We start from the raw sequence: 19,354 nt of genomic DNA on the forward strand, positions 1-19,354 counted from the left end.
GGTTTCCGAGATTCCATCTGACCACGAGACCGTTGAGCCTACAGTCTCTGATCACGAGAGTGTATCCAGCGGTAGCGAGTCTGAGGAAGAGGTTTCCGAGATTCCATCTGACGAGAGTGTATCCAGCGGTAGCGAGTCTGAGGAAGAGGTTTCCGAAATTCCATCTGACCACGAGACCGTTGAGCCTATAGTCTCTGACCACGAGAGTGTATCCAGCGGTAGCGAGTCTGAGGAAGAGGTTTCTGAAATTCCATCTGACCACGAGACCGTTGAGCCTACAGTCTCTGACCACGATAGTGTATCCAGCGGCAGCGAGTCTGAGGAAGAGGTTTCCGAGATTCCATCTGACCACGAGACCGTTGAGCCTATAGTCTCTGACCACGAGAGTGTATCCAGCGGCAGCGAGTCTGAGGAAGAGGTTTCCGAGATTCCATCTGACCACGAGACCGTTGAGCCTATATTCTCTGACCACGAGAGTGTATCCAGCGGTAGCGAGTCTGAGGAAGAGGTTTCCGAGATTCCATCTGACGAGAGTGTATCCAGCGGTAGCGAGTCTGAGGAAGAGGTTTCCGAGATTCCATCTGACCACGAGACCGTTGAGCCTATAGTCTCTGATCACGAGAGTGTATCCAGCGGCAGCGAGTCTGAGGAAGAGGTTTCTGAAATTCCATCTGACCACGAGACCGTTGAGCCTATAGTCTCTGACCACGAGAGTGTATCCAGCGGCAGCGAGTCTGAGGAAGAGGTTTCCGAGATTCCATCTGACCACGAGACCGTTGAGCCTATAGTCTCTGACCACGAGAGTGTATCCAGCGGCAGCGAGTCTGAGGAAGAGGTTTCTGAAATTCCATCTGACCACGAGACCGTTGAGCCTATAGTCTCTGACCACGAGAGTGTATCCAGCGGTAGCGAGTCTGAGGAAGAGTTATCTGAGATTTCTTCAGACGAGAGTGTATCCAGCGGCAGCGAGTCTGAGGAAGAGTTATCTGAGATTTCTTCAGACGAGAGTGTATCCAGCGGCAGCGAGTCTGAGGAAGAGGTTTCTGAAATTCCATCTGACCACGAGAGTGTATCCAGCGGCAGCGAGTCTGAGGAAGAGGTTTCCGAGATTCCATCTGACCACGAGACCGTTGAGCCTATATTCTCTGACCACGAGAGTGTATCCAGCGGCAGCGAGTCTGAGGAAGAGGTTTCCGAGATTCCATCTGACCACGAGACCGTTGAGCCTATATTCTCTGACCACGAGAGTGTATCCAGCGGCAGCGAGTCTGAGGAAGAGGTTTCCGAGATTCCATCTGACCACGAGACCGTTGAGCCTATAGTCTCTGACCACGAGAGTGTATCCAGCGGCAGCGAGTCTGAGGAAGAGGTTTCTGAAATTCCATCTGACCACGAGACCGTTGAGCCTATAGTCTCTGACCACGAGAGTGTATCCAGCGGCAGCGAGTCTGAGGAAGAGGTTTCCGAGATTCCATCTGACCACGAGACCGTTGAGCCTATAGTCTCTGATCACGAGAGTGTATCCAGCGGCAGCGAGTCTGAGGAAGAGGTTTCCGAGATTCCATCTGACCACGAGACCGTTGAGCCTATAGTCTCTGACCACGAGAGTGTATCCAGCGGTAGCGAGTCTGAGGAAGAGGTTTCCGAGATTCCATCTGACCACGAGACCGTTGAGCCTGAAGGAACTATGCGTGATGTGGATTCACAAACCTCAAATATGGAGTCAGACAAGCATGTGGATAACGAGTCTATGTTAAGTCCGACAATTCGTTTCCCAACATTAATTGGCGACTCACATGGTCATTCTCCTATTGTTAACGACTCTCATGTTTCTGATGGTGAGGTTGGAACGGATGGTTTGTTCGATGTAGGTGTAACCGTCAACCATTACTACGCGAATGATGGTGAAGGAAACGCTTTATCTATTCCTGGCAAATCGGTTACCATTAACCATTATCATCATCAGGTGACAGACGGGGAAACCAAACCGGTGGTTGGAGAAAGTGTGGTTATTAGTTACGAGAAGGAGCTTGACGATACCATGTCCAAGCAATTGATGGGTGAAAGTGTGTCATTTGTTCACCACAATAACGAAAATGGCGACATTTACGTTAACCCGGTCTTATCCGATTTTATGAATGTCTCTTACAGTAACCCCAACGGCAAAGCTGATCTCTTCGTTAATCCTATCATTGCAGAAAACATCAAGATTAAGGATGCCTTCTCACAAACAGAAGACGTGCTTCGTAATTGTGCTGTTATGCGTTTACGCCAAATTATCAACTTATTACCGGAAAACATCTCAGAACAATTTATGTCACAAAATGTGTTTAACTTCGACCATTACCTGGCTACTCAACTGGGCAGTTTGCCTGGAGGTAGTTTATCGGATGTGATAATCAACCAAGTTACTAGACACCTGGTGAAGGAAATCCTTCAGAACCATGCGCAACACATTACGGATGTTTCGGATGAGCGCGAACTTGAAACGTATCTAACATACATAATTAGCACAACATTGGAACATTCCACATTACCAGCAATGGCTCCCTACTGTAAGGGTCTTGATATTTCTTCCAAGCTACGTTATGAGCAATTATATAGGCTATTGGCAGGGAAATCAGGTAACCAAAGGTTTAACCAGATTCTTTCACGTCTTGCTTCACAGTCCCCCGGGGCCGACACCAATGAGGACTTTGAGGAGATGGTGACAAAGTTGAAGGATATACCTAACATTGAGCTGCCCGCAGAAATTCAAAAGCGATTGAGGATGATGCCACCTGGCAAATTGCCGACTGATTTGGCAGAGGACATTGCCCGTTATTTGTCAGAATTGCTTTTGAATAACGAAACCGAGCAGCAATTATCTAAATTGAGAGGAAATTACCATTCAAATGTTCAAGATGCCGTTTCAAATTATATTTTGAACAGACTGCAGACACCACATATGGTTACCGTGGTTTGATCTAAGAATGCATTTTTATTTGATTTTGGTTTAGATTCTACTGGAAGTAGAAACATTTATAATTGGTTCAAGATTTTTAACGAAGTAACTATATATACTAATTTATTATCAATTAACATATTTTCGTTCCATTATATTGTGATGAGTTTTATAGAAACTACTACGTGTCTTATATAATAGATCTGTTCAGAGACATTAGTTATGAAATTCCCACCCTTGATTTCTAGGCACCAAAATTTGTTATGAATAGAACGAAGTGCATGATGAGTTCCGTAACGACAGATAAATCAATAATTACATCGATATTGGTTAAAATCAGTTTGTAATCTATAGAACAACGTCATCGATCTTCCGGATAGTGGGTCCATTACCAAACTGTGAATTACAACAAAACGACATTAATCATGGTGTTAATAAAATACGAAATTTAATGATCAACATTAAATGAATAACATGTAAAGCAAAAGTATAATCATATAGACAAATAGATAAAATCAATTTGAATCAAAGCAGATTATTCACCATTAGTTTGACCAGATGTTTATGGACATGTTTGCGATCCGTTATGACATACTCCCGTAACACGTGTGGGTTACATTATACACTGGAAACAACGGTATAATACCGTTTACATGTCTCATTTATCCAGATGACCATAATTATCCCATGAAAACATTATGGGCATTTACGTTGCAGGATACGTTCAAGCCCATGCTCTTGACAGTCTTCACGAGTGATGCATAATGACTCAAACATGCCAAAGGAAGCAAGAATAGAAGCGCCTATAAAACTACTGTATTGTTGTTCATCACCTCCAACTGACATAAAAAGAGGACTTTCAACATCTGCGAAACTGTGAGAAAATAGAGATATAAATTACCTGGCATACGATTTGCAAAACGTCTTTCCAAAAGAGGTAGCACAGCGGAATGCCTAGTAGTACCCCCAGACAAAATTACCGTCTTTATAGCATCTGGTATACAGACGCTAGAAACCAGCTGTCGGGCTGCACCGTAAGATTCCGCCAACAATCCATCGAGCCCAGTGAGCCCATTTAAAAACTGGCCTAGTGGTATCATTTCATGCTCATTTCGTGACGGTATAATGTGAAGGGACTCCATTGATTGAAAAGCCTTTGAATCTTCGAGATAATTTGCATCATTAAAGAGCGAACGGCAAAATATCCCTGATAACGATTTGCCAACTGTTGTATCTAAAAATGTGCCATCAGGGAGAACAAAACACGAATTTGTGTTTTCCATAGCAACACCCAGGTTTTCTCCTGAAGAACAACATGTTTCTTTTACTCTGGATATGGCATATAGTTGAGCATACTCATAGTACGCTTTACGTACATACGGCAAGCTACGTAATCCAACAGAGTTGACATAATCGTTAGTTTTTTGTATTTTACCTTTTAATGCATCTTCGGTTTTGACTGGCTTGATGTACTCAAACGACGGTCGTATTATGGTGCCGATTTGGGACATGTAGTTTAACAATATTCGATTCATAATGGTACCGCCTATTGGTTCTTCTTTTATAGTTTCTTGTATAACAAATCCCTCTGAAACAACTGATACATTGCTACAAGCTCCGCCGACATCAACAACAATACCACTGCCCCTTGCACTTGCATAACATGATAACGCAGCCCGTTTACACATATAAAACTTGTTAACACGTTGACATTCCACCAAAACGTCGGCCAACGTGTTACGAAACTGTGGAGTATGAAGATTGGGTTCAGTAGCAATGACGGTACCACCTTCCATCAATTCATCCACACCCTTTGAGCTGGTTGCGCATTCTAATAGCTTGTCAGTTATGTCGTGTTTCAAATTGTATTCACCGTTATCATATGTAATGGCAGAAATCGGAATCGAATTGTCATGTTTTTCCTTAGGGTTGAGAGGAAATATAGCATAATCCAACCAATTACCTCCATTACCACCAGAAAAGTCACACACATCAGTTTCATTACGCTTTAAATTGGGTTTGCCAAAGAATGGAGGAGCAATGAAGGATGGAAGTTTGTCTCCTACTCTTCCAATCCTAATGGTGACAGTGCCGAAGTCAATAATAAACGGTTTCACGCTCATCATGTATTACCATTGCGATTAATATGCACAAAATGAAAAAAACAATTGGGAAGTTACATTTGAGCTTAGATAATGAATAGATAGCAATAATAACACCGCCAGATGCAAAACAAAAAGTGGTGTATACACGCAATATATATTAATGTATATGGATTCTTAAGGATGACACTCTCCGAATCAGAGAAAATAACAATTTACTTTTCATTTTTATACCGTTAGTTTTTTGTAAGACATCTCATCAGGCTCCAATATAAGTAACTTTATTCAATTTATATGTTCGACATACATGTATCGATTTTGTTACTATAAAGTCGCTATGCAGATGTAATTTGTAGTTATTTACAAACTGAGTTTTACAGTAACCACTTATCACCCATGAATTTCGTTAGTAGTATCATTAAATATTGATAGCTTCACACAGCTTAATAGTTAGCATCACTAATTTTAAGTTGTAGAAACCCGTTATTAATGGTCATGGCTCATGACCATATTTTTTATATACTGGAAGCATTTATTAAATACGTTATTTGTCTCATTTAGAATTATGCTAAAGTCCATTCAGATGAACATGCAGTCATTAGAATCAATGACCAAAATATTCCTGTCAAATTTCCAGACATGGTTTGTGTATTGCTTTGAAGTGTTGTTTTTCTAAAATTTCCACTTCGGCAACAACAATCTTTTCATTGTTGTGTATCAATATGAGTAGTACAATCTGTATCATTCCCGAGATCATCCCAATGAAGTTAGGGGCAATTACTATGTAATCCCATATGATGAACCCGTAACACAAAGTGAAAAAAGATCCAATAAAGTTAGCCAACGATATTTCCGTCGGCATCGCTGAAGTACTCCTTTGTTTCATAATTTCTCTTATGGAGAAGAGCGGTGCGATATAAGAGAAAGCCTGGATAGATCCACCAAAAAGGCCAATGAAGTTGAGATAACTCGTAGTATCTAAACCTATATAACTCATTCCAAGAACCATGCAGCATATAGCAGAAATCTTATAGAATAAGTGAAGAATGCGCATCTGATGTGAATCCTGGCAGTACCGGTGAAAAATCAGAATATACGAGCAGCTAAGGACAAAACCTATGACAAAACATTAACATCAAATTAAATTAAGGCGCTATACTAGATAAAGTACTCAAGGAATTGCAAAATATTAAATACTAGCATAATGAAAGACGATGCCTCTATCAAATTAGACAATATGAATCAAATATGATATATATAGGATAGCAATCATATGGACTTACTTGGAATGCTAGATAGGATGATAACCGTATTGTAGCAAATCAGTCCATATAGCGACCATAAGAAATTAGCAAAGGCAACTGTGACAAAATTCAAGGTCTTCAAATTGCCCGTTGATTTGTTATAACGCACAGTCATAACAGTATGCAATGGTATAAGTTGCGTGATTATTGAAGATAAAACAGTTCCACAGCCAATGAGGTAGTTGAAATCGGTCTGTATCATTTCTCTTGCCCACACCATAAGCCTTCCAACAAGTGGAGTATCACCCGGATTGTCATCATTAGCTTCTAAAGCCTCATCATGTGTAACTATTGGCTGCCTTTGCACTACTTCCGAGCTATTAATCGATGTTGAGGATTTTGTCATGTCCGGGGCAGTTTCAACTATGTCATTATTTTCACTAGAATCGTCAACAAATGCAAGCTTGGGTTTTGCTTCCCCCGTCATCACAGTCTTTTGTGTTTCCTTTGCATCTGCAATACTCATGTCACGAATAATCGGTGAACTTGTTATAGGCTTCAGAGGTTCTGTATGTTCAGGACTGGGGGAAACGACATTAAGCAGTATCCCGTCCCCGATAATATTCTCATCATTATTAACATCATCTTGACAAATAACGGTTCCTCTAATTAATGCGATGCCAAGCAGCCAAAATTGCGCCAACCGCCACTTACGCGGCATATTGGCGCGCGGGAAGAAAACACTCCCCTTATCACTACTTTTTTAACGACGAACCGACGTATTTGCAAAAGAAAGAAAAAATACACACCACTATATCTATAGCTACTGCACATTTATTGAGAGTTGACGACCGAATCTGGTATACCTGCTGCCCAATCTATGCGTGTTGTACACATTTATGGAGATCCTTCCTAATATTCCTGGAATAGAACAACATGTATTTGGAGACATATACTTTGGTTACTTTGTACCTACCGTATTGCGTGGTCGTTCAGATGCGTTCCAGCGTGATATCAATGCCATACTGTCTGAATGGGTTTTGCTTTCTTTGAATGGTGGATTTGATAAGTTTATTGAGGTATGCGGACAATTAGTTACGCTTTATGTTAGTATATATGTCACTTAAATGATATATGTTCAAATGTTTAAGTAATTCTTCGCAGAGAGATAGCGACTTTGGTTTGAAATTGTTTGGCACCATATTCCGAGAACTGTGCTTTTCAAAGATTTTGACAACCCATCCATTAGAATCGATTAGTACTGTGTGGGAAGTATTTTGGGGTGTTTTGGCAGGTGGGTGGGATGTTCACATTGTGGAACAATCATTGGCAGATTGTTTTAACAGTACAATACGTGAAGATGAGGACCAGGTTTGGTTACTTCGTAGAAGTGGCTGCATTTACATAATGTTTTATCTATATCATTGTCAGTCGAATTCCAACATCCTTCCCATTCCGCTTGCAGTTGGTAAGATCTTACTTCGATGCGTACAACGTTATATAGAGACCATAACGAATTGCGTTGATACCTGTTTTGTAATATCACGAAAGTTCTCTATTTCAACAGTATTAGAGGTGTTCATCTTCCTTCTGAGGAGACACTGTATTCGTGTTTGTCTGATCGACGGACTCCAATATATTCCGCAGGATAGGACTGGGAGGCCAATGGGTTCGGCGATTAACGAGGACTACAATTGAACCAAGGTATGAGTTATTCTTAAACGTATATTAAGGTAATATCCCTAAATTGCGAATTTATGTAACATTTTTATCAAGTAGTACCATTGAACTGGATGACATCCTTTCTAACTTACGTGTCACTATTGTGCAGCGTGTAAAGCTGGATCGTGTTTTCTTAAACTTTAATGCTTTGAATATAAACATACTTAGATATTGTTCCTAACTGCAAATGTGCTGCCTTCTCCACTAAAGCTACGCCGATAACATCTGGTGTATTAAAAAGAAATACTTTGCCAACTAGAGGCACCATAAAGTGGTAAGTTTTTTGATCGCTTTGTTAAAATTCCGCTGATAGACTTGATCAATTCGTCGTGATTATATCCTTGAAGATTCTTTTGGTCAACATGGTACACTTCGGTCAAGTGATAATGGGACCACCCGGTTCGGGCAAATCTACTTACTGCGCAGGTGCGAAACAGCTTCTGACAAGATTAGGACGTCCTACAGCAATAATTAATTTAGATCCACAGGCAAACGTATTTGAGTTACCGTATAAACCGGATATTGATATCCGCGAATTAGTGGATTGTTGTAATGTGGCCAATACGTATGATTTGGGGCCAAATGCATCCTTGTTGTTTGCAATGGACTACCTGCTTGCAAATTTGGATTGGCTTATACAGAAGGTACATTCATTGGGCAATGTATACCTCCTTTACGATATACCAGGGCAAATAGAGTTATTTACCCATCACACATCTCTCAAGAAAATAGTAGATACTCTCCAGTGTAGGCATGATCATATACTTACCGGGGTCAATCTAATAGATTCTACACTCTGTGCCGATCCATACAAGTATGTTGCAGCCTTATTGGCATCGTTGAGTTGTCAAATTTTTATACATCTACCTCATGTTAACGTCCTAAGCAAATTGGATGTGCTATGTATGATATCGCAAGATTTGGCTTTCAATCTAGAATTTTACACTTCCGTAGCTTCTTTAGAAGAATTATTATGTCATTTCAAAAACTCGTTTTCGTATCGGCATGATGAAAGTTTCGAAAGGTTCGTTAGAGCCCTATGTGAGTTGGTTGATGATTTTAATCTCATATCCTTTGCCACACTGGATGTTCAAAACGTTACATCCATGATTAAATTGTTAAGAGTCATAGACAAAGCAATGGGCTACCTAACAACAGGAGGCATAGATGATTATAATATAGATGAGTATTTAGAAATTGATTACAGAGCCAGCCTATGTGTTGAAACTACAAAAAATAAATTTCTTGAGGGATAATAAGGACATGTTTATTCACAGAGTTTTGGTGTAGTATATCGGGTATACTCCTTGTTACACTGATTCAAAAAAGGGTATTTGCCGATCGTACTGAAAACTCCATCTAAGTAACACGGTGATAAGTTTTACCTAGATATCATACACGCCAAAATATAGTTAATAATGAAAACGGTATGATCACAATTTATTTATCCAGTGATTGTACATGTATGTAAATTCGAACGTTCTAACTATACAAGAAACCAGGAATTATTTTTTAGTGGACGTTCGGCAAAGTTGCGTCTGTTATATGTATGCTATTTTGCATGGTCTGTCCTGATAATTCTGTCAACCAATCCGTATTGTAGGCTTTCTTCAGCTGACATGAACTGTTCACGTTCTAAATCCTTAGCTATGTTGTCCAAAGGCTGATTAGTTACTTGGCTGTATAATTTCTGCAAGATTCGCTTCATATTAAGCATATATTGAGCCTGGCTTCTGATTTGCTCTGCTGACCCTTCCAGTGTCCCAGCGGGTTGATGCATAACAACTCTTGAATGAGGTAGAGCTGAGCGCATCCCCGGTGTTCCAGAGGCCAGCAGTAGCGAAGCCGTTGCACTGCAGAAGCCAACATTTATTGTTGCAATTTTAGACTTCAGGTGTTTAATCGTATCATATAATGTTATACCAGCGGTAGATGGGCCACCCTGGCTATTGATATACAACGTGATTGGTTTCTCATTGGAGTCGCTATCGAGACATAGAAGTGTGCCGATGATCATATTAGTGTAGCTCTCATCGAGAGATTGACTGACAAATAGAATACGTTCTCTATATAACCTTGTATGAATATCATGGAATTCAGATCGCTGGGTTCCAGGTATTTTGTACTCCACGAGAGGCACACCTAAAGGCGTCATAAACAACTTGTCGGTTAAATAGTTGCTGCAAGGCTTGTAATACCTGTTTCTACGTTCTATTTTAAAAGTGGCAATAAATCCCTACAAAATCATTACATCAGTATAGAGATCATGCAATAGCAATGGTCCATAAAGTATCTGAAGTAACCTTTGTCATGACCGTGCATTTCCACATTAACATACCTGTAGAAGCACTATGATAGTTAATATTCCGGTGATACAATGCATCGTTGCCATATGCTACGTGGAGAATGATCAACATTGTCAGTTACTTATCGTAGCCGAAAGACCAACTAAGGTAGGTGTTCTAACAAAATAACAATGCTTTATTCTTCGGCATTCGACATAACGAGGAAGGGCCACAAAATAGGACAATTACGTGCTATTGGCGCTCGACGCTTTGCAAGGTATTTCACTGACGTATATAATGTACACACATTCTGTTACATAAAAGACCGTCGTTTTAATACCAAATATGGAATATATGATGTAGGAGCATTATAGTGAAAAAGGAAAGTGTTTTCGGTATTAGTATATTTAGCTACAATAATCTCATAATGATCATCCTTTGTTCGACATTTTAAGAAAATGGAGTGTATATCTAACAAATAATGGGCATCTAACCAGAAAGCATTGAAGTGAAATCAAATGAACTGTGTACTAGGTAGATTCCACTGTGCATAGAGTTTTCACATCCATGGGACACATAAGCAGGTTAAATAGCATGAAAAAAGAAATGATGTTTATTATTCAACCACACTAGCTGAAAATCGTAATAAATACCTGTATACTTGGTAAACAGAAGGGGAAACATCATCGGTCACCTAACGTGTTATCTTCATTGTTGGGTTCGTCCGACGCATGCCCATCCCATAGTACTGAAGGCATACCTTATTCTTTGCAAGAATCCCATAGGATTCTCTAGCCTTGAGGTATCCCGCCATTTGATTTGCAAATATATATAAGCGCTGCGCTATTGTTCGCACACGAACATTATTCCGTGCACTCACTTGTTTTAGACAGAGTTTCACACAGTGTCATTTGACCCTATTTTTCTTTTTAATTTTTTGGGAAAACATTTGTCTTCAAGATGGCAGACGTCATTATGCATCACGGAAATGCTTCAGTCTTGTTCATTGGACACCCAATGATGGACATGTTTGCACGTGTTGACGATTCCGTTGTGGAGCGTTTCTCTGTGCCCAAGGGTGAATCCAACATTGTTAGCCAAGAAGTGTTCGATGAGTTGAACAGTATGATCAAGCTTGAGAAGGTTACTCCAGGTGGATTGTCTAGCACTATGGCTTTTGCTTACCTTGGTGGTATCGTCAGCTTCTTCGGTATTGTGGGTGACGACGCCTATGGTAAACAATTTTACAAGGCTGTAAAGTCTCAAGGAGTAAAAATGTACACTCCGTTTAGGAAAGGCGTACCAACAAGCAGGCTTTTGTCCCTTATTACTCCTGACCATGAACGTACTATGTACCTATCTATGGGTGCTTCCCACACGCTCACTGTAAACGATATTAAGCCTAGTATTATGGACAAGCACGACTACTTTGCAGTCAATGGATTCGTTTTTTCTGGTCCTGACCAAGTTATCTTTACGAACATGATGGTTGGAGAGTCCCTTCGTCGTGGAAAGGGTGTTATCACCCTCATTGCCAATCCTTTCTGTGTTCGTGTCAACGGTCACTTCTTGAAGCCAATTATTGACAGATCTGAATACGTTTCTGGTAACATAGAAGAGTACTCTAACTTGTACAACATGCACGACAGGTCCGAGTTGCGCAAGTACCTTGCTTCTCGTACCGCTGGTGAAACCCCTATTAACAAGGCTATCATTTTGACCCTGGGACCAGAGGGCGCTATCATCTTCCACCACGGTGAAGAATTTTTCATCCCCGCTGCCGAATGCGATGTTGTTGACACCACCGGTGCTGGTGACTTCTTCGCCGGTTCCGTGCTCTACGGTATGCTTAACGGCTACACTTTGCAAAAATCTGGAGAATTCGCTCGTGTTATTGTCGGTGATCTCATCTCTCATATCGGTTGCACTTTGAGCCCAGAAGTTCGCGCCAAGGTTGACGCTATCAAGATGGAAGCTTAAACTTTTACTTTTTCAAAATTAGCTATATGTTTCCTATAATTACATTTTTTGCAATATACATCTGACATAGGGCATGTAATATTAATATTTTGTGCATCTCTACATTTATTGTCATTAAATCCAAGTGTTTAGGGTAGGCGATTGAAATATTGATGCATTATTTTCAATTATTAACCACATTGTAAAAAGATGTTTATGTTTTCCACAAAGTTTCGTCCCTTTTTGTAAATCTCTGAAAACTCATCAGTTTTCCTTTACACAATATTCAATAGCCATGCCCTAACATCTATGAAAAAATAACAATACACTGATACTAATAATATTAAATTTCCAGACATGGTTTGTGTATTGCTTTGAAGTGTTGTTTTTCTAAAATTTCCACTTCGGCAACAACAATCTTTTCATTGTTGTGTATCAATATGAGTAGTACAATCTGTATCATTCCCGAGATCATCCCAATGAAGTTAGGGGCAATTACTATGTAATCCCATATGATGAACCCGTAACACAAAGTGAAAAAAGATCCAATAAAGTTAGCCAACGATATTTCCGTCGGCATCGCTGAAGTACTCCTTTGTTTCATAATTTCTCTTATGGAGAAGAGCGGTGCGATATAAGAGAAAGCCTGGATAGATCCACCAAAAAGGCCAATGAAGTTGAGATAACTCGTAGTATCTAAACCTATATAACTCATTCCAAGAACCATGCAGCATATAGCAGAAATCTTATAGAATAAGTGAAGAATGCGCATCTGATGTGAATCCTGGCAGTACCGGTGAAAAATCAGAATATACGAGCAGCTAAGGACAAAACCTATGACAAAACATTAACATCAAATTAAATTAAGGCGCTATACTAGATAAAGTACTCAAGGAATTGCAAAATATTAAATACTAGCATAATGAAAGACGATGCCTCTATCAAATTAGACAATATGAATCAAATATGATATATATAGGATAGCAATCATATGGACTTACTTGGAATGCTAGATAGGATGATAACCGTATTGTAGCAAATCAGTCCATATAGCGACCATAAGAAATTAGCAAAGGCAACTGTGACAAAATTCAAGGTCTTCAAATTGCCCGTTGATTTGTTATAACGCACAGTCATAACAGTATGCAATGGTATAAGTTGCGTGATTATTGAAGATAAAACAGTTCCACAGCCAATGAGGTAGTTGAAATCGGTCTGTATCATTTCTCTTGCCCACACCATAAGCCTTCCAACAAGTGGAGTATCACCCGGATTGTCATCATTAGCTTCTAAAGCCTCATCATGTGTAACTATTGGCTGCCTTTGCACTACTTCCGAGCTATTAATCGATGTTGAGGATTTTGTCATGTCCGGGGCAGTTTCAACTATGTCATTATTTTCACTAGAATCGTCAACAAATGCAAGCTTGGGTTTTGCTTCCCCCGTCATCACAGTCTTTTGTGTTTCCTTTGCATCTGCAATACTCATGTCACGAATAATCGGTGAACTTGTTATAGGCTTCAGAGGTTCTGTATGTTCAGGACTGGGGGAAACGACATTAAGCAGTATCCCGTCCCCGATAATATTCTCATCATTATTAACATCATCTTGACAAATAACGGTTCCTCTAATTAATGCGATGCCAAGCAGCCAAAATTGCGCCAACCGCCACTTACGCGGCATATTGGCGCGCGGGAAGAAAACACTCCCCTTATCACTACTTTTTTAACGACGAACCGACGTATTTGCAAAAGAAAGAAAAAATACACACCACTATATCTATAGCTACTGCACATTTATTGAGAGTTGACGACCGAATCTGGTATACCTGCTGCCCAATCTATGCGTGTTGTACACATTTATGGAGATCCTTCCTAATATTCCTGGAATAGAACAACATGTATTTGGAGACATATACTTTGGTTACTTTGTACCTACCGTATTGCGTGGTCGTTCAGATGCGTTCCAGCGTGATATCAATGCCATACTGTCTGAATGGGTTTTGCTTTCTTTGAATGGTGGATTTGATAAGTTTATTGAGGTATGCGGACAATTAGTTACGCTTTATGTTAGTATATATGTCACTTAAATGATATATGTTCAAATGTTTAAGTAATTCTTCGCAGAGAGATAGCGACTTTGGTTTGAAATTGTTTGGCACCATATTCCGAGAACTGTGCTTTTCAAAGATTTTGACAACCCATCCATTAGAATCGATTAGTACTGTGTGGGAAGTATTTTGGGGTGTTTTGGCAGGTGGGTGGGATGTTCACATTGTGGAACAATCATTGGCAGATTGTTTTAACAGTACAATACGTGAAGATGAGGACCAGGTTTGGTTACTTCGTAGAAGTGGCTGCATTTACATAATGTTTTATCTATATCATTGTCAGTCGAATTCCAACATCCTTCCCATTCCGCTTGCAGTTGGTAAGATCTTACTTCGATGCGTACAACGTTATATAGAGACCATAACGAATTGCGTTGATACCTGTTTTGTAATATCACGAAAGTTCTCTATTTCAACAGTATTAGAGGTGTTCATCTTCCTTCTGAGGAGACACTGTATTCGTGTTTGTCTGATCGACGGACTCCAATATATTCCGCAGGATAGGACTGGGAGGCCAATGGGTTCGGCGATTAACGAGGACTACAATTGAACCAAGGTATGAGTTATTCTTAAACGTATATTAAGGTAATATCCCTAAATTGCGAATTTATGTAACATTTTTATCAAGTAGTACCATTGAACTGGATGACATCCTTTCTAACTTACGTGTCACTATTGTGCAGCGTGTAAAGCTGGATCGTGTTTTCTTAAACTTTAATGCTTTGAATATAAACATACTTAGATATTGTTCCTAACTGCAAATGTGCTGCCTTCTCCACTAAAGCTACGCCAATAACATCTGGTGTATTAAAAAGAAATACTTTGCCAACTAGAGGCACCATAAAGTGGTAAGTTTTTTGATCGCTTTGTTAAAATTCCGCTGATAGACTTGATCAATTTGTCGTGATTATATCCTTGAAGATTCTTTTGGTCAACATGGTACACTTCGGTCAAGTGATAATGGGACCACCCGGTTCGGGCAAATCTACTTACTGCGCAGGTGCGAAACAGCTTCTGACAAGATTAGGACGTCCTACAGCAATAATTAATTTAGATCCACAGGCAAACGTATTTGAGTTACCGTATAAACCGGATATTGATATCCGCGAATTAGTGGATTGTTGTAATGTGGCCAATACGTATGATTTGGGGCCAAATGCATCCTTGTTGTTTGCAATGGACTACCTGCTTGCAAATTTGGATTGGCTTATACAGAAGGTACATTCATTGGGCAATGTATACCTCCTTTACGATATACCAGGGCAAATAGAGTTATTTACCCATCACACATCTCTCAAGAAAATAGTAGATACTCTCCAGTGTAGGCATGATCATATACTTACCGGGGTCAATCTAATAGATTCTACACTCTGTGCCGATCCATACAAGTATGTTGCAGCCTTATTGGCATCGTTGAGTTGTCAAATTTTTATACATCTACCTCATGTTAACGTCCTAAGCAAATTGGATGTGCTATGTATGATATCGCAAGATTTGGCTTTCAATCTAGAATTTTACACTTCCGTAGCTTCTTTAGAAGAATTATTATGTCATTTCAAAAACTCGTTTTCGTATCGGCATGATGAAAGTTTCGAAAGGTTCGTTAGAGCCCTATGTGAGTTGGTTGATGATTTTAATCTCATATCCTTTGCCACACTGGATGTTCAAAACGTTACATCCATGATTAAATTGTTAAGAGTCATAGACAAAGCAATGGGCTACCTAACAACAGGAGGCATAGATGATTATAATATAGATGAGTATTTAGAAATTGATTACAGAGCCAGCCTATGTGTTGAAACTACAAAAAATAAATTTCTTGAGGGATAATAAGGACATGTTTATTCACAGAGTTTTGGTGTAGTATATCGGGTATACTCCTTGTTACACTGATTCAAAAAAGGGTATTTGCCGATCGTACTGAAAACTCCATCTAAGTAACACGGTGATAAGTTTTACCTAGATATCATACACGCCAAAATATAGTTAATAATGAAAACGGTATGATCACAATTTATTTATCCAGTGATTGTACATGTATGTAAATTCGAACGTTCTAACTATACAAGAAACCAGGAATTATTTTTTAGTGGACGTTCGGCAAAGTTGCGTCTGTTATATGTATGCTATTTTGCATGGTCTGTCCTGATAATTCTGTCAACCAATCCGTATTGTAGGCTTTCTTCAGCTGACATGAACTGTTCACGTTCTAAATCCTTAGCTATGTTGTCCAAAGGCTGATTAGTTACTTGGCTGTATAATTTCTGCAAGATTCGCTTCATATTAAGCATATATTGAGCCTGGCTTCTGATTTGCTCTGCTGACCCTTCCAGTGTCCCAGCGGGTTGATGCATAACAACTCTTGAATGAGGTAGAGCTGAGCGCATCCCCGGTGTTCCAGAGGCCAGCAGTAGCGAAGCCGTTGCACTGCAGAAGCCAACATTTATTGTTGCAATTTTAGACTTCAGGTGTTTAATCGTATCATATAATGTTATACCAGCGGTAGATGGGCCACCCTGGCTATTGATATACAACGTGATTGGTTTCTCATTGGAGTCGCTATCGAGACATAGAAGTGTGCCGATGATCATATTAGTGTAGCTCTCATCGAGAGATTGACTGACAAATAGAATACGTTCTCTATATAACCTTGTATGAATATCATGGAATTCAGATCGCTGGGTTCCAGGTATTTTGTACTCCACGAGAGGCACACCTAAAGGCGTCATAAACAACTTGTCGGTTAAATAGTTGCTGCAAGGCTTGTAATACCTGTTTCTACGTTCTATTTTAAAAGTGGCAATAAATCCCTACAAAATCATTACATCAGTATAGAGATCATGCAATAGCAATGGTCCATAAAGTATCTGAAGTAACCTTTGTCATGACCGTGCATTTCCACATTAACATACCTGTAGAAGCACTATGATAGTTAATATTCCGGTGATACAATGCATCGTTGCCATATGCTACGTGGAGAATGATCAACATTGTCAGTTACTTATCGTAGCCGAAAGACCAACTAAGGTAGGTGTTCTAACAAAATAACAATGCTTTATTCTTCGGCATTCGACATAACGAGGAAGGGCCACAAAATAGGACAATTACGTGCTATTGGCGCTCGACGCTTTGCAAGGTATTTCACTGACGTATATAATGTACACACATTCTGTTACATAAAAGACCGTCGTTTTAATACCAAATATGGAATATATGATGTAGGAGCATTATAGTGAAAAAGGAAAGTGTTTTCGGTATTAGTATATTTAGCTACAATAATCTCATAATGATCATCCTTTGTTCGACATTTTAAGAAAGTGGAGTGTATATCTAACAAATAATGGGCATCTAACCAGAAAGCATTGAAGTGAAATCAAATGAACTGTGTACTAGGTAGATTCCACTGTGCATAGAGTTTTCACATCCATGGGACACATAAGCAGGTTAAATAGCATGAAAAAAGAAATGATGTTTATTATTCAACCACACTAGCTGAAAATCGTAATAAATACCTGTATACTTGGTAAACAGAAGGGGAAACATCATCGGTCACCTAACGTGTTATCTTCATTGTTGGGTTCGTCCGACGCATGCCCATCCCATAGTACTGAAGGCATACCTTATTCTTTGCAAGAATCCCATAGGATTCTCTAGCCTTGAGGTATCCCGCCATTTGATTTGCAAATATATATAAGCGCTGCGCTATTGTTCGCACACGAACATTATTCCGTGCACTCACTTGTTTTAGACAGAGTTTCACACAGTGTCATTTGACCCTATTTTTCTTTTTAATTTTTTGGGAAAACATTTGTCTTCAAGATGGCAGACGTCATTATGCATCACGGAAATGCTTCGATGCTCATTTCTGCTCATCCCTTGATGGAGATGTACGCACGTGTTGACGATTCCGTTGTGGAGCGTTTCTCTGTGCCCAAGGGTGAATCCAACATTGTTAGCCGAGAAGTATTTAATGAGTTAGAAAGGATTGTGGAGGTAGATAGAACGAGTCCTGCTGGTTCGTCGTGTAATACTGCGCTAGCTTATGCATATCTTGGTGGTATTGTTACTTTATTTGGTATCGTGGGTGATGACAAGGCTGGTAGAATTTACAGAGAGGAAATAAGTTCTCAGGGAGTTCAGTTGAAGACAACAGTAAGAAAAGGACATCCCACCAGTAAGTTATACACTTTGATTACTCCTGACCATGAACGTACTATGTACCTATCTATGGGTGCTTCCCACACGCTCACTGTAAACGATATTAAGCCTAGTCTTATGGACAAGCACGACTACTACGCTGTCAATGGCTTCCTATTTGCTAATCCTGACCAAGTTATCTTTACGAACATGATGGTTGGAGAGTCCCTTCGTCGTGGAAAGGGTATTATCACCCTCATTGCTAATCCTTTCTGTGTTCGTGTCAACGGTCACTTCTTGAAGCCAATTATTGACAGATCTGAATACGTTTCTGGTAACATAGAAGAGTACTCTAACTTGTACAACATGCACGACAAATCTGAGTTGCGCAAGTACCTTGCTTCTCGTACCGCTGGTGAAACCCCTATTAACAAGGCTATCATTTTGACCATGGGACGAGAGGGTGCTATCATCTTCCACCACGGTGAAGAATTTTCAGTTCCCGCTGCCGAATGCAATGTTGTTGACACCACCGGTGCTGGTGACTTCTTCGCTGGTTCCGTGCTCTACGGTATGCTCAACGGCTACACTTTGAAAGCCGCCGGAGAGTTGGCTCGTGCTGTTGTCGGTGATCTCATCTCTCATATCGGTTGCACTTTGAGCCCAGAAGTTCGCGCCAAGGTTGACGCTATCAAGATGGGAGCTTAAACTTTTACCTTTTCAAAATTAGCTATATGTTTCCTATAATTACATTTTTTGCAATATATAGCTAACTTTTTTTTATAAAATCGTTATTTTGCGCATCTCTACATTTATTGTCATTAAATCCAAGTGTTTAGGGTAGGCGATTG

The 19,354-nt window shown here is 39.9% G+C and overlaps 12 protein-coding genes across 13 annotated transcripts; 7 read left to right on the forward strand and 5 right to left on the reverse strand.

Moving 5' to 3' along the window:
- On the forward strand, positions 1-3,084 carry BBOV_IV003750 (uncharacterized protein). Its single transcript, XM_001610254.1, has one exon. The coding sequence runs from the start codon at positions 1,688-1,690 to the stop codon at positions 2,963-2,965; it is 1,278 nt and encodes a 425-aa protein (XP_001610304.2). The 5' UTR covers positions 1-1,687; the 3' UTR covers positions 2,966-3,084.
- A 406-nt stretch (positions 3,085-3,490) lies between these two features.
- BBOV_IV003760 (Actin family protein) lies at positions 3,491-5,149 on the reverse strand. The gene is made up of 2 exons (XM_001610255.2): positions 3,846-5,149; positions 3,491-3,810 (listed from the first exon to the last, which is right to left on the reverse strand). The coding sequence occupies exons 1-2, from the start codon at positions 5,068-5,070 to the stop codon at positions 3,641-3,643; spliced, it is 1,395 nt and encodes a 464-aa protein (XP_001610305.2). The 5' UTR covers positions 5,071-5,149; the 3' UTR covers positions 3,491-3,640.
- A 432-nt stretch (positions 5,150-5,581) lies between these two features.
- Positions 5,582-7,141, reverse strand: BBOV_IV003770 (Mtn3/RAG1IP-like family protein). The gene is made up of 2 exons (XM_001610257.2): positions 6,330-7,141; positions 5,582-6,162 (listed from the first exon to the last, which is right to left on the reverse strand). The coding sequence occupies exons 1-2, from the start codon at positions 7,009-7,011 to the stop codon at positions 5,672-5,674; spliced, it is 1,173 nt and encodes a 390-aa protein (XP_001610307.1). The 5' UTR covers positions 7,012-7,141; the 3' UTR covers positions 5,582-5,671.
- Positions 7,043-8,203, forward strand: BBOV_IV003780 (uncharacterized protein; the record flags this gene model as incomplete). Of its 2 annotated transcripts, none has more annotated exons than XM_051767610.1 (5): positions 7,043-7,369; positions 7,455-7,584; positions 7,624-7,758; positions 7,795-7,901; positions 7,938-7,988. In XM_051767610.1, exons 1-5 carry the CDS (start codon positions 7,190-7,192, stop codon positions 7,986-7,988), a joined length of 603 nt encoding a protein of 200 aa, XP_051623225.1. In that variant the 5' UTR covers positions 7,043-7,189. The 2 variants fall into 2 exon arrangements, with proteins under 2 accessions (XP_051623225.1, XP_051623677.1); XM_051767388.1 differs by adding an exon at positions 8,122-8,203 and having other exon boundaries at positions 7,045-7,369; positions 7,795-8,023.
- Positions 8,188-9,361, forward strand: BBOV_IV003790 (ATP binding family protein). Its single transcript, XM_001610258.2, has 2 exons — positions 8,188-8,286; positions 8,326-9,361. Exon 2 carries the CDS (start codon positions 8,375-8,377, stop codon positions 9,266-9,268), a length of 894 nt encoding a protein of 297 aa, XP_001610308.1. The 5' UTR covers positions 8,188-8,286; positions 8,326-8,374; the 3' UTR covers positions 9,269-9,361.
- A 95-nt stretch (positions 9,362-9,456) lies between these two features.
- Positions 9,457-10,672, reverse strand: BBOV_IV003800 (ATP-dependent Clp protease proteolytic subunit family protein). The gene is made up of 2 exons (XM_001610259.2): positions 10,351-10,672; positions 9,457-10,248 (listed from the first exon to the last, which is right to left on the reverse strand). The coding sequence occupies exons 1-2, from the start codon at positions 10,402-10,404 to the stop codon at positions 9,565-9,567; spliced, it is 738 nt and encodes a 245-aa protein (XP_001610309.2). The 5' UTR covers positions 10,405-10,672; the 3' UTR covers positions 9,457-9,564.
- A 414-nt stretch (positions 10,673-11,086) lies between these two features.
- BBOV_IV003810 (adenosine kinase family protein) lies at positions 11,087-12,367 on the forward strand. The gene has a single exon (XM_001610260.1). The coding sequence runs from the start codon at positions 11,258-11,260 to the stop codon at positions 12,275-12,277; it is 1,020 nt and encodes a 339-aa protein (XP_001610310.1). The 5' UTR covers positions 11,087-11,257; the 3' UTR covers positions 12,278-12,367.
- Positions 12,368-12,579: 212 nt separating this feature from the next.
- BBOV_IV003820 (Mtn3/RAG1IP-like family protein) lies at positions 12,580-14,089 on the reverse strand. The gene is made up of 2 exons (XM_001610261.2): positions 13,258-14,089; positions 12,580-13,090 (listed from the first exon to the last, which is right to left on the reverse strand). The coding sequence occupies exons 1-2, from the start codon at positions 13,937-13,939 to the stop codon at positions 12,600-12,602; spliced, it is 1,173 nt and encodes a 390-aa protein (XP_001610311.1). The 5' UTR covers positions 13,940-14,089; the 3' UTR covers positions 12,580-12,599.
- On the forward strand, positions 13,973-15,352 carry BBOV_IV003830 (uncharacterized protein). Its single transcript, XM_051767046.1, has 6 exons — positions 13,973-14,297; positions 14,383-14,512; positions 14,552-14,686; positions 14,723-14,922; positions 15,050-15,214; positions 15,254-15,352. Exons 1-4 carry the CDS (start codon positions 14,118-14,120, stop codon positions 14,914-14,916), a joined length of 639 nt encoding a protein of 212 aa, XP_051623226.1. The 5' UTR covers positions 13,973-14,117; the 3' UTR covers positions 14,917-14,922; positions 15,050-15,214; positions 15,254-15,352.
- On the forward strand, positions 15,254-16,239 carry BBOV_IV003840 (ATP binding family protein). The gene has a single exon (XM_001610263.2). It carries the CDS (start codon positions 15,303-15,305, stop codon positions 16,194-16,196), a length of 894 nt encoding a protein of 297 aa, XP_001610313.1. The 5' UTR covers positions 15,254-15,302; the 3' UTR covers positions 16,197-16,239.
- Positions 16,240-16,382: 143 nt separating this feature from the next.
- BBOV_IV003850 (ATP-dependent Clp protease proteolytic subunit family protein) lies at positions 16,383-17,646 on the reverse strand. Its single transcript, XM_001610264.2, has 2 exons — positions 17,279-17,646; positions 16,383-17,176 (listed from the first exon to the last, which is right to left on the reverse strand). Exons 1-2 carry the CDS (start codon positions 17,330-17,332, stop codon positions 16,493-16,495), a joined length of 738 nt encoding a protein of 245 aa, XP_001610314.1. The 5' UTR covers positions 17,333-17,646; the 3' UTR covers positions 16,383-16,492.
- Positions 17,647-18,014: 368 nt separating this feature from the next.
- On the forward strand, positions 18,015-19,251 carry BBOV_IV003860 (adenosine kinase family protein). The gene has a single exon (XM_001610265.2). The coding sequence runs from the start codon at positions 18,186-18,188 to the stop codon at positions 19,209-19,211; it is 1,026 nt and encodes a 341-aa protein (XP_001610315.1). The 5' UTR covers positions 18,015-18,185; the 3' UTR covers positions 19,212-19,251.
- The last annotated feature ends 103 nt before the right edge of the window (positions 19,252-19,354 follow it).

This window comes from Babesia bovis (genome assembly GCF_000165395.2).
Source record: "Babesia bovis T2Bo chromosome 4 map unlocalized Chr4_1, whole genome shotgun sequence".
Classification (NCBI taxonomy): domain Eukaryota; phylum Apicomplexa; class Aconoidasida; order Piroplasmida; family Babesiidae; genus Babesia; species Babesia bovis.